The sequence below is a fragment of the Triticum urartu genome, chromosome 3 (genome assembly GCF_003073215.2).
Source record: "Triticum urartu cultivar G1812 chromosome 3, Tu2.1, whole genome shotgun sequence".
NCBI classification, from domain to species: Eukaryota; Viridiplantae; Streptophyta; class Magnoliopsida; order Poales; family Poaceae; genus Triticum; species Triticum urartu.
Window position 1 is genome coordinate 644,118,433 of NC_053024.1, and position 13,154 is coordinate 644,131,586.

Genomic DNA, 13,154 nt, shown 5'->3' on the forward strand with positions numbered 1-13,154 from the left:
GCACTACATAACGGACGGAGCAGGGACAGGGTAGGGCCGCACCGAGACCCACCCATGAGCAAAGACGGGGCCCGGACGGTGTAGGGACAGGCCACTGGCAGCCACCAACAGTCCACCCACACGACACCATCGAGGACCCGGGCCACTGGGGAGACCGATCTAGGGCCTCCAGACCTTGACGATGGCGAGACCCAGAGGTCCGCTGCCGATTCCTGTTGTGCCCACTGTGCCTGCCATCAGAAGCTCCCCGCGCCACCGTTGACCAATAGGAGTTGCCACCAGCGCCACGACTACACAACTCGTGCAGAGGAGGGGGAGTTCAGCACACAACCACAAGTAGGACCCCATTGCTACCGGCGACCATGCGACGACACAGGGGAGGGGGGAAGAGAGGACTGGCGACTAGGTTCGGAGTCGCCTCCCGTGCCGCCCACGCGGGGGCAGTTTTTTTTTCTGCCGAGTGCATGGTGAGAAAGTTCTTGCACAAGGGGAATATTTTGTATTGACGTGAAGAGAAAAGCAACAAGAAATCGGAATTTCCTCGCACAATGCCATTAGATGAAATGCTTACCATGACCCGACCAATAACGACGCACACATCCGTCGCCTCTGTGGCCACCGGATATGATTTGATGGGATGGTTCGGGCAGTAGCCTATTGACATACTATAGGTTTGCAACTAAGCCACTGTTGCAATCTCCCCCACCTCAACAACTAGGTTGTTGCAGGAACTAGATCTCATGTGACTTGTTGACTACCTCCTTCGTACTCAACGTGTTTCCTGTGGGTCACTCGATGGTGGGGCAGTTGCGACAACATCTTTCATTGCATTCTGCAACATCTTTCACGTTGCAAAACTCATTTCCACAACATCATCCACGTTGCAAATCTGCAACACAACCACTGTTGCAAAAAAATCTGTAACATGAACTCTATTGCAGAAAATACTGCAACACCGTCTTTGTTGCAATGATAAGGATGTGGTTGGATCATTCGATGATGCCATATCTAGTTGCTGTCAAGGCGGCGGATTTTTTAAAAAGATCCGTCGGCCGACGTGTAACAAGGTTGTTAGATGGTACGATTGGCACAAGTCCAATTGGATGATACAAGTGGCACATGTGTCGACCACGTCAACTTTCACGAGATACTTAACGGCACCAAATAATCCAATCCTCACTTTGTTCTTGTTAAGTTTTTTCTTATTTTCCTCATGCTAATCTGGATAATCTATCTAAAGAACGTGCTAGCAATGTGGTTATTACTATGTTATAAGGGGGAAACTATTGCTAAAAATCTTGAAAAGAATTCAATGAGTTCTTTCGTACTACCTGGAGGTGTACTGCTCGTGCTATTTTTTTAGAAAAGAAGGATTACCCCGGCTTCTACATCTAGGCGATGCATACGGTCATTTTATTAATTATTCTCATAAGACCTTATAAAGCCATACAACAGCAAGACTAAAGCCATCGTCTAAGCAACAACTGTCGCTACACCTATCCAATTAATGAAGGGGCGCAGATAGTCTGGGCCTAATATCAAACAGACATCGTAGCCAAAACTAAACATCTAAGACCTGAGGTCCCAACCAGGACGCCTGCCGGGATATGGGGCACTTACCGGTCCGGCGCACTCCTCAACCAGGACGCCTGCTGGGTATGAGGCCGCCACAGCCACCTGCTATCAATCCATCTTCAGAGTTGTACTGTTGCATGTACCATGCCAGGGCTCTCTGCCATCGATGCCACCACGACGCCCGACAACGTCGTCCTCCTGCGCGAGTCCATCCTCCCACAGCGAACTCTGAATCTGCACTACGCCACGCCATCAAGATCCGTCGCCATCAGTGTGTAGGATGAAGCACCGCTCCACCAAAGAATCAGTCCTCTGGTCCCTTGATCACGTGTGTACCGCCAAGAATGACGCCCCCAAGGGGGGAACGACACCAGAGCGCCGCCGTCATCCGATCATCCGATCTAGGGTTTCCCCCGGAGGTAGCAGAGAGTGGCCTTGAACTTCCCCGCGGCGATGCCTTCAAGAAGGGAACGATGCAGATAGCGCCGCCACCGCCGGCCTTAGCAGAAGCCGAAGGCAAGTTTTCACCCAGATCAGTTCGAAGGGATCCAACTCTCGTGCACGGGTTGACGTCACTACCAGCACCATCAAGCAGACCCTGGAATACCGGCAGATCAGCGAGCCGCCGGCACCACCGCATCCAGATCGCCGGCCACGCCGAGCCGCCGCCATCCCCCGCGCCGTCCGGGTCAGAGACGGAGCCGCCGACCGCGCACAGGGACCGCCGTCGTCTGCACACGCCGGAGCGCCGCCGAGAGCCCAGCGCCCGCCACCGCTTGCCGAAGCCAACCTCCGCCCGAGCACTGGTGCCACCGTGGAGCCATCAGACCGGGGAGGAAGACGTCGCGCGCCGACCACCGTCACGGACCCCGCCGCACGCCCGAGCGCCGGCGCCACCGCGGCGCCATCAAATCGGGAGGAGGAGGAGCCCATGCCTCGCCGCCCCGCGCAGACCACGCCGCCACCAGCGCCGCACAGGGAAGCCCCGCCCAGATCCGCCGGCGGCCCGACCTGCCGCCGAGCCGAGCGCCGCCACGAGGGCCGGCCGTCCCGCGCTGCCCAGGAGCCTCGCGAGAGGAAGGGAGCCCCGCCGCCGCCGACGCACACGCGGGCTTTGCCCGGCGGCGGCGAGGGAGAAGGAAGGCGAGAAAGGGGAGCGGCGGCGGCGATCTAGGGTCCTTCTCAATACATTATGATGGTGTTAGGTTGCTTGTTTACCGTATAACTATTTGCGTTGTCATGTTTTGTCCCGTAATGGGTTTCTCCATGTCGAGCATTCGTAGCAGGTTTCCTGGCAATGCACCAGCTCGCCTCCCCTCTCTTTCCCTCCTCCTATCTTGCTTGTAATACCAGTGAACTTTGTACTCCATTTCCGTTAAGCCCGTAATGGCAAGGGGAATGCCCGGTTGAAAAAACAAACAAAGAGACCGAACAACAAAGCAGACGCCCAATTCTCTTTCAATATCCCAAGACATGGATGACTGGATAGACAGCATCTGCATTCGCGATAGATTGCTAAAGAATCGTTTCTCAAATCATCGATTAATTTGCGTACCTGCTTCTCGATGGCAGAAAGATCACCCCGGGCATCCATGGATGAGGAAGATTTATTCTTAGGAATCCCCTGTTAAATGTTTGCCGCCGAAGAAATTGCCCTCTCATGCAGACAGCACCCAATCTTGTCAGGCACGATTACATTTTCCCTTCGAGGGGCAGGGAGAAACACATGGTTGCATCCTACGATCTGTCTCGCTGAACCAGATGAAATAGGCCAGTGACACAAGAAACATGACGCTTCCTTTTCTCTTATAGAAAACAGTCTGTGCAATCAGAGAGACATAACTGAGGTAGACTGCTGAGCTACTAGTACTGCATAACGCAAATTTGTGCTAACTGCCAAGTATCAACGCATCACAAAAGCCACCTGGCAGAGTTGAGCCAGGACAGCTCCTGGAGCTATCATGATACAGCGCTGCTAGCCTACAATCGCATCATCAGGCACATCAGAGACATCTCTCAGTAGAAGCATGCAAGCAGTAAACCAGTGCGAGTCAGCTAACAGCACGTGCAAAGCAAAATCCCGGTCAAAAAGATACCAATGAACAAGCTGCACAAAAGATATGTAAAAAAACCCGAAAAAGGCGCCATCTCAACAACAAACACCCACGCCCAACAAGTAGCATGAGATGATGAGCACAATCTCAATCTGACTATAAATACGCAGCACCGGTCAACCACTTGGAAACGCTTAATGAGCTCCCATGTCTCTGGCTGCGGAAGTAGCTGAGAAGAGCCTGTGCCTGCAACAAATACATATTCTTAGCAAAATGATTTTGCAGGTGGTTTTCTTCAAGATGTAAATTTTGTTGTAAAAAGTGGCAGACCGTTTCTCTTGCTCGCAGTGTTCCTGACTGTGACAGTGTGACTAAAGGGGGCACGGCGCCCTCTTTAAGAACTACGCTGCAATATCGGCTGCTGTTTGTGCATAGCTGAAGCAATGCCGCGGCAGCATTTTCCTTCCCTCTCGGTGAACCCAGTTCGACAACTTCAACAAGAGCTGGAATACCTCGTGTCTCCCCAATCGCAGTTCTCCCTTCTGGTATCATAGCAAGATTTGCCAAGACAGCTACAGCTTTGTCGATCATTCCAAGAGCAGGATCCATAAGCTTAACTAGTTGCTTCACCGCATCAGCTTGCACAATGTGACCCTTGTTCTCATGAATTATGGATAAATAAGACAATGCAATAGCTGCATCTCTCTTTCCTTGCGGGGTCCCACTTACCAGCAAGTCCACGAGAGGCTTGACGGCACCAGATCGTCCAACCCTCACTTTGTTTTCTTTAATAACCGAGAGACTGGACAAAGTAGCTGCTGAATTCTCTTTAGCTTCAGGGTTCCCTGTTTCCAGGACATGGATGAGAGGATCAATAGCATATGCATTCACGATGGCAATCTTATTGTTATCACTGATGGACAGATTGAGGAGGGATGTCACTGCATTTTCTTGGATCTTGGCATCTGGTGAATGAAGAAGACCAACCAGCAAGTTTATAGCCCCACAATCTGCAATGACAATCCTGTTCTCCATGTTGTGCTTAGCTAGAAGGCGAATCTCTGATGTCGCTGATCTTTGACCTTCTATGGAATCGCTTCTCAAATCATCGATTAGCTTGCGCACCTGATTCTCAATGGCAGAAAGATCACCCCGAGAATCCATGGATGAGGAAGATATTATTCTGTCAGATGTTTGCCGACGAACAAATTGCCCTCTCATGCGAACATCACTTAGCTTGCACACCTGATTCTCGATGGCAGAAAGATCATCCTGGGCATCCATGGATGAGGAAGATATTATTCTGGGGAATCCCCTGTCAGATGTTTGCCGACGAACAAATTGCCCTCTCATGCGAACATCACTTAATCTTGGCAGGATAAGCCTCAATGTACTTATCCTATCACACTTTGCACGCAGGGTGTTGTCCATGCAGACATTGAAGCAGTGACGAATGTCAAGGGACTCAAGGTGGCGGCAATTATGCAGGATGGCTGTCAGTCCTTTATTGGTCAGGCGATTGGCAAATAACTGCAAAGAGCGTAACTCATGCATAGTTGCAATCCCCATGGCTTCGTCGTCCCTGTCATTGTCACTAGCTTCAAAATCATAGAACACGTCCTTATTCAGTCTGAAGCGTTTCAGTTGTGGGCATGCTTTGCCAACAACCCCAAACACACCACTCTCACCCACATCTGAACATAATGAAAGCTCGAGCTCCTCGAGCAAAGGGAATTTCACTATCATCTCCTTAAGTACTTTATCAAAATTATAGCGAGAAATGAGGCGAAGACTCTTGAGAGATGGTGCCCTGCAAATGTAGCACTTGGATCTCAATAACCAATAAAAAAATATGCCACACATATAGAAAGACATAAGCACCCTGTATAAAACAGTAAGCTAAATTTATGTTTCGACAGATTTGCAGAGCACGAATAGAACATTTCATAAATTCAGATAACTGCATAGCATCATAGGACACAGATCATAACTTAAAGAGGTCTAGTGACAATTCAATTAATGATTAATTGTTTGATTTGACAAAAATTTCAGGGATGCTAAGTTTTTTATGCCTCATCGCAGGTTGCAAAATTAGAATAAACTCTGCACTCCAGCATATGAAATCGGTTGAGTTTGTTCTGTTCAACAAGCAACATAACTCCAAAGTCTCAAACCATTGCTAATGGGACTGTTTCACTGGAAAATACTCAGAAGCGCTAAAAGGCTAACTCACAACTGTATTGTGTTTCAAACCAAACCAAAGAATACTTCCCCGCTGTATTAACAAACCAATATATGAAGAACTCGGCTGAGTTAATTCTTAGTTGGCAAGCCAATGCACAGGTTGACGACGGGACAACAATTTTTGGTTGGCTGGAAAATCAGCATTCTTTTTCAATAGGGTGGGCACAAAGGGATAGGTTTAACTGTATGAAGATAAGTAGATCAATGACCAGACCAGAGGGTGGCTAAATGTTGTGATAAGAGAAATTCAGCAGAGTAAAACTTGAAATGTCAGAATCATCCAATTATTGCAAACATTCTATGATTTACCCATACGTCCACAAGTGCTTCTATTTGTAAGTCGCTCATCCATTCTCCCTTGCCAATTAAGTATCACTAAATTTTACGAAGCTGCAGACAACATGAAGGCGGTATGGTGTCCGGAGTAATGCACGGTGATAGGTTTTCTCTAGCGCTTTCTCTTTATCAAACTAAGAATAGTCACTCCTCTTACTGAAATATATATAATAAATTCAATAAAATAACTAGTGTTATAAGTCTGAAAAACATGATAAAGTGATAATACAAAAAGGCACTATAAGCATCAAATCAGAAACCACATAATTTTCAGTTGTGTGATTCCATAGCAAAATTGCATGATTCCTACCCAAAAATAAAATTGTACAGAACTTTTCCGCTAAACGAAACACGAAGGTACACATAAATTGCAAGGGATTGGAACGGAAACAGAACATGTAGCCACTGCCTAACAAATCAAATAGAAAGCTCCTAAAACAAGAAGATGGTGTGGGGGGTGGTTAAAAATTCTCACTGGTCGGCGAGGTAGAGGAGAAAGTCGTGGTCGTCGGTGTAGTCGCCCCAGAACGCCTCGCATCTCCCCGCGCTGCGGCGGACGGCGGCCTGCGCCATCCCGTGGAGGTTGAGCTCGGGGGAGAGGTCGGCGTGGCCCAGCATGTCGATGCGGCGCCATAGCTCGGGCTCGTCGCGGGCGGCGCCGCGCCAGGAGCGGCACACCTGACCGGCCCCCATCAGGATGTCGACGTGGTCGAGCTTCTGGAGGATGGTTGAGATCGCGTCCGGTGGCAGCTCCGCCCAGTTCCTCATCTCCTCCTCCGCCGACACAAACGAGGGGGAGGAAGTGGGCATCTCGCTAGGTGGGCTGCGACCTTCATGCAGCGCGAGGAAGAAGCTGAGGGCGTTTGACCAGCACAGCTCCTGCGCTGCCTTGCGGTCAAGGAGGAGCACGCGCTCGAGGTGGTAGTCGTCGTCGCAAGTCGCCGGCGAAGTCGCCGTGTACGAGCGAGCGACGGCCGGCGTGTCAGGGAAAGGAGCGAGGAACTGGTTCAGGTGGGGAATTTTACTATTTTGCACAAAAATCTCATCCTCCGTGCGGAAAATACTCGTCGGAAAATAGATGCCTTATCAATTTCTCTCCCACGGGTATTTTTAAATAGAGAGAGTAAAACCATCTGTAAGCGGGCTCCTCAAATTGATCAGAACGCAGAGTCATTAACCAGACAGACTAAATAATTGATCTAACCAAACCTCTCAAAGCTTCCTTAAATGTTTTTATTATGGCCTGGCACCCCTCATATTGCCCTCATACTCCCTTCGTCTCTTTTTACTCTGTATATAAAATTTGGTCAGAGTTAAACTTTAACTAAGTTTATAGAAAAATATATTAAGATTCATAATATAAAATTAATATTATTAGATGCATCATGAAATTAATTTTCATACCATATAGCTTTAGTATTGTAGATGTTGATATTTTTTCAACAAAGTTGTCAAACTTTATAAAGTTTGACTTTGCTCAAATCTTATATGCAGACTAAAAAAATGGAGAGAGTATATGAAATGAATACGAGGAGTGTCCAAGCATGTTCGGTCAGTGATTCTGTGTCTGTGACATACGATTCAGCTCACCACGAAGCATTTTTTGTTTTATTATTATTTTTATTTCTCTTCTTCTTCACCAATCACATTCATACTCGAGCAGGCTCGCCAATACCTGCCCCGTCCCTGACACCTCTGCATTGTTCCATGGCCACCTTGTCCGAGGCCGGCCCATCATCCTTGGTCACCACTTTTTTGCCCGGTGTGCCGATCTTGGTCGACTTTGGTGTCTAGGCATGCGACCCCATCGAACCAATCTCCAGCGACCCATCTGTGCTGGATCGCTCGCTATAAGACTAGCTACAATTAAGAGTAACATACACTAGTAATACACACATATCCTTAGACTATATTACTATTTTCATAGTAGGTAGTAACTTAAATGTGATAACATGTAAAGATTCATTTATTAGGTTATAGACTCATATTGCATTGGAACATGTGATGTTACAGTAACTAGCTAAGTTACTACAACTAGCTCTCTCCTCATTAACTCATTGCCGCATAAACAAATTTGCTGAGTTGGACCCGATGTTACTATTGAAGTTACTCCCACTGTGGCTAGTCTAACCTCGGCAGCCACAAAGCACCCTCAAAAAAAGAAAGGAAGAAAAAAAGTGTCGAAAAAAAAATGTGGCGAGAGTGTCCGACCTGCCGGATTCGAACCAGCGACCTAAGGATTGATCTGCAACACTACAGTCCTCCGCTCTACCAACTGAGCTAAGGTCGGTTTGTGTTTGAATTAAATAATTCTTTCTTACATTAAGAAGAAGCTGTGACAAGGATTCGATCAACGCTACTTGAGGGAAACAAAGAGTAAAGAAATGATTGGGGGTGTTATTTGTAATTAGGAACCTAATCTACTCGAGTTACATTTTGCGGGCCTACAGGAAGCCATAAAACATGAGTGCATGACTACCCCACCAGCTATGCTGCATGCAACGGAGGCAGGCAGGCCGTGATTTTGACCGAGTATCTTCTCCATCTAGAGGAGGATCACACAACATTAACCGCGAAAGGCGTCCGGACCGACTGCGCGCCATCCGACCAGGTGATGGCGCCGTACGCGTACCCCTTGCTGGCCCCGGCGCCCGCGAAGCGCACCTCCTACGCCGCCGTCGTGCACCGCCTCGAGAACAGCAGCCGCTGGGGCGACACCTTCACGGACAGGCCCGCCGGCGCCTCGACGGACGCCACGTACGTCGAGTCGGACTTGGACGGCCCCCCGTTCGTGGCGGTGCGCGACACGGCGACAGGCTTCCCGGCCGCGAGCCGCGGCACGGAGATGGACGGGTAGTTGACGTTCGCCGTGATGAGGTCCTCCGCGACGAGCTTCTTTATCCGCCGCGACACCGTCAAGTCCGTGGCGACGCACACCAAGATCTTCCCGTCCACCTTGCGCGCGCGCAGCGATCCTGGACTGCAGTTGCTGCAATGCAGCCGTCACAGACTGATCAGCGATCAACATTGTAAAACGTAGTAACTTGACGTCTTCAAAATGGTCTTGATATATGTACCTTGCCTCGGCCACCGTCGCGCGCCGGGCTGCCGCCTGGGCCCCAAACACCAGAGGGTAGCGCTCTCCGCCGAGGCTCTGGTTGAGAAGTTTATGCCGACTCCCAGACATGGCATGGCGCGTCGCGTTGAGGTTGAGGGATACGAAGCAGTGTAGCACGGCGATGGCGATGGCGACGCGTACCTTGAGGACTTTCCCGTTGCCGAGGACGATTCTGGACTGGAAGGCGCGGTCGATAGTGGAGGCGGCGACGGTGAGGATCCACGGCGCGGAGTTGGCGACGTGTGTAGGGGTCGGGCCCGTCGTTGCCGGAGGAGCAGACGATGAGGACGCCCCTCTGGTGCGCGTGCGCGTGGAAGGCGCCGAGCGCTATGTGCCGATGGAGATGGAGATCACGTCCACTCCGTCGCTGACGGCGTCGTCGATGGCCTTGAGCAGCGCCGAGCCCAGGCACGCGTCCGTGGTGCACACCTTGTACGAGGCCACGCGTGCGGCCGGCGCGCCGCCCCCGTACCAGGCCGTAGTAGTCCGCGCCCTCCACGGCCGCGCCCGCGGCCGTTGACGCGCAGTGCGTGCCGTGGCCAACGTCGTCTCTCGGCGAGGAGGCCTTTTTGCCGTAGTGCCGCGCGCCGATGAGCTTCCTGCGGCACACGATGGCACAAGTTCAGCCGTGTCACAAGGTGCACATTGCAAGTGTTTTTTCTTTTCTTGTTATTACAGCACCTGTTGCAGTTGCTCTTGTGGAAGCGTGGGCCCTCCATGCACACCCCTCGCCATCTTGCCGGCACGTCCCGCATCCCGGCGGCGTCGTCGAAGCTCGGCGACTCCGGCCAGACGCGTGAAGGAGACAGCAAATCAGAAAAATGAAATGCAGGCAGTGTCTGTCTCGACTCACGATGCGAGTCGTGCGCTTGTCGCCCGCACCGGTATCGATGACGCCGATTATGACATCGCCGGACCGGAGGCCGGGCGGCCGAGGCGGTTGGCGCGGTGGCCGGACTGCGCGTCGCCGGCGGGTCCTGCCGACGGGCTCCACATGTAGACGACGTACAACTGAAACCATGATACCCATCCCAACAATGCCGTCAAACAAACCATGATATTGATATACAACAATAAACACGCGTTATTAGCTAGTACGTACGTACTTCTGTTCTCGCATTTCAGAGTTCCGACGCGCACGCGTGGCAGGTGCAATCCAACAGTAATAGTTTTTTTTTTCGAAAAGGGGTTTTATCCCAGCCTCTGCATCAGATAGATGCATACGGCTCATAAAATTAAAACGATAGTCCAGCAACAAGTCTTCAAGTCTCTAAGTGTGAAAAAAACAAAAGCTCAAAAGAGCTAAGACAAAAAGCCACAACCGGCTGGCAAATAAAATAGGAGCACTACATGCCTATTCTATTACATGACCGTCATCCAAACCGGTTGAAAATATTCCGAGCTACCATCTCCCATCGGGTAGACGCAGTAACCAAACACTCCCTGGCCTCCGTCGGAGTGAGTAACGACCACATACGGATGAACGCCGTGGCCCTGAAGACAACCTGCAAAAAGTGAATGTTCGTTGATCTGTTAAAAACTAAATCATTCCTGCAGTTCCAGACTGCCCAAAGTAAAGCACAAACGCCAACACGAATGTGCCTCGCTGTATCGGAATCAACCCCATCAAGCCACGTTCCAAATAACATGTTGACAGAGGTGGGCAGATTAATATTAAACGCAATATGAATCGACCGCCACAGAATCTTAGCCAACGGACAATCAAGAAAGAGGTGTTTGATATTTTCGTTATAGTCACAAAAACTACATCTAGCAGAACCCACCCAGTTGCGTTTTGCCAGATTATCCTTAGTCAAAATGACTTATTTATGCACAAACCACATAAACACTTTGATTCGCAAGGGTACCTTTACTTTCCAAACGTACATGGAGGAAGGAATGACGCTAGAGTTTATGACATCCAGATACATGGATTTGACCGAGAACACGCCGTTCTTAGTAAGTTTCCAATACAGCTGATCTGGCTGCTGGGACAGCTGTACATCCATGAAATGTCTTACAAGATGAAGCCAGGCCTCCCAACGATTTCCAACTAGCATCCTCCGAAAACTAATATTGAGGAGAGTGGATTGTAAAACGGTTGCAACGTAGGCTTCTCTACGTTGAACAATGTTGTACAGAGTAGGATATTGAAGTGCAAGGGGGTTCTCCCCAAGCCACGTATCCTCCCAGAACCTCGTATTAGCTCCATTCCCGACTATGAATCTTGTCTTGTTGAAAAAGAGTTGTTTAACTCTCATCAAGCCTTTCCAGAAAGGTGAGTCAGAGGGCCTCACAGTCACCTGGGCCAGGATTTTAGCATGAGGATACTTATTACGTAGAATCTGTGCCCAAGTAGCCTCTGCCTCTGACGAAAGTTTAAATAGCCACTTGCTAAGGAGACATATGTTTTTGACTTCTAGATTTTCAATTCCTAGACCCCCTTGGTCCTTCGGCCTACAGATTATATCCCACTTAAAAAGCCTATACTTTCGTTTAAGCTCATCACTCTGCCAAAAGAATCGAGATCGATAGAAGTTTAACCTTTTCCTGACACCCACCGGGACCTGGAAAAAGAATAGGAGAAACATAGGCATACTGGTAAGGACCGAATTAACCAAAATTAATCGTCCTCCGTATGACATGAGCTTCCCTTTCCAACAGCTCAGTTTCTTTTCAAAACGATCTTCGATGCATTTAGTCAGCTTACGATGATGAATGGGTATACCTAAGTACGTGAACGGTAACGGGCCCAATTCACAACCGAACAATTGTTTATAAGCCTCCTGGTTATCATTAGCTCTTCCAAAACAAAACAATTCGCTCTTGTGAAAGTTAATTTTGAGCCCGGACAATTGTTCAAATAAGCATAACAGAATCTTCATGTTTCTTGCTTTTGCCAAGTCGTGCTACATAAAGATGATAGTATCATCAGCATACTGAAGGATGGAAATACCTCCATCAACTAGATGCGGAACAAGGCCACCTACCTGCCCGCGTCCTTAGTGTAACGCCCTCGATGCGGCTATATCTCCTACGTGTCGAAGCACGACTTAGAGGCATAACCGCATTGAAAGCAATGTTGCAAGTAAGGTAATCTTCACAACAACCCATGTAAACAGATAATAGGGGAAAAAGGTACATAGTTGGCTTACACTCGCCACGTCACACAAAGTACATAAATAACATTACAATCATCCAATACACTCATGGTCCGACTACGGTACCAAAATAAAATATCAACCCCAACAAGCGACATGGTCCTGATCGCCCCAACTGGGCACCACTACTGATCATCAGGGAAAGACACATAGTAACGGCGTGAGTCTTCGTCGAATTCCCACTTGAGCTCAAGCGCATCATCTGGAACGGAATCATCGGTCCCTGCATCTGGTTTGGAAGTAATCTGTGAGCCACGGGGACTCAGCAATCTCGCACCCTCGCGATCAAGACTATTTAAGCTTATAGGTAAGGCAAGGTAATATGTGGAGCTGCAGCAAGCGACTAGCATATATGGTGGCTAACCTATTCGCAAAAAAGAGCGAGAAGAGAAGGCAAAGCACGAACGAAGAACTAGAGAACAATCTACGGCAAACATTACTCCAACACCGTGTTCACTTACCGGACTCCGCTGAGAAGAGACCATCACGGTTACACACGCAGTTGATTCATTTTAAATAAATTAAAGTTCATGTTATCTACAATTGGACATTAACAAATTCCCATCCGCCCATAACCGCGGGCACGACTTTCGAAAGTTCAAATCCCTGCAGAGGAGTCCCAACTTAGCCCATCACAAGCTCCCACGGTCAATGAAGGATAAACCT

At 49.2% G+C, this 13,154-nt stretch overlaps 1 protein-coding gene, 1 non-coding gene and 1 pseudogene across 2 annotated transcripts; all 3 read right to left on the bottom strand.

The window, feature by feature from the left end:
* Window positions 1–3,449: 3,449 nt before the first annotated feature.
* LOC125545633 (U-box domain-containing protein 4-like) lies at window positions 3,450–7,274 on the bottom strand. The gene is made up of 3 exons (XM_048709646.1): window positions 6,685–7,274; window positions 3,960–5,439; window positions 3,450–3,875 (listed from the first exon to the last, which is right to left on the bottom strand). The coding sequence occupies exons 1-3, from the start codon at window positions 7,017–7,019 to the stop codon at window positions 3,786–3,788; spliced, it is 1,905 nt and encodes a 634-aa protein (XP_048565603.1). The 5' UTR covers window positions 7,020–7,274; the 3' UTR covers window positions 3,450–3,785.
* Window positions 7,275–8,414: 1,140 nt separating this feature from the next.
* Window positions 8,415–8,499, bottom strand: TRNAY-GUA. The gene is given in 2 exon segments: window positions 8,415–8,450; window positions 8,463–8,499. It is a non-coding gene; the product is annotated as a tRNA-Tyr (tRNA).
* Window positions 8,500–8,765: 266 nt separating this feature from the next.
* On the bottom strand, window positions 8,766–11,387 carry LOC125547097 (annotated as a pseudogene).
* Between the last annotated feature and the right edge of the window lie 1,767 nt (window positions 11,388–13,154).

What these genes read in the sequence shown, in the direction of transcription:
- LOC125545633 (XM_048709646.1), bottom strand. Translation starts at nt 7,019, where the DNA reads ATGCCCACTTCCTCCCCCTCGTTTGTGTCGGCGGAGGAGGAGATGAGG. An exon ending in CTCCTCTACCTCGCCGACCA is followed by an intron (nt 5,440 to 6,684) that starts GTGAGAATTTTT and finishes CTACATTTGCAG; the next exon opens with GGCACCATCTCTCAAGAGTC. An exon ending in CACTGCGAGCAAGAGAAACG is followed by an intron (nt 3,876 to 3,959) that starts GTCTGCCACTTT and finishes TATTTGTTGCAG; the next exon opens with GCACAGGCTCTTCTCAGCTA.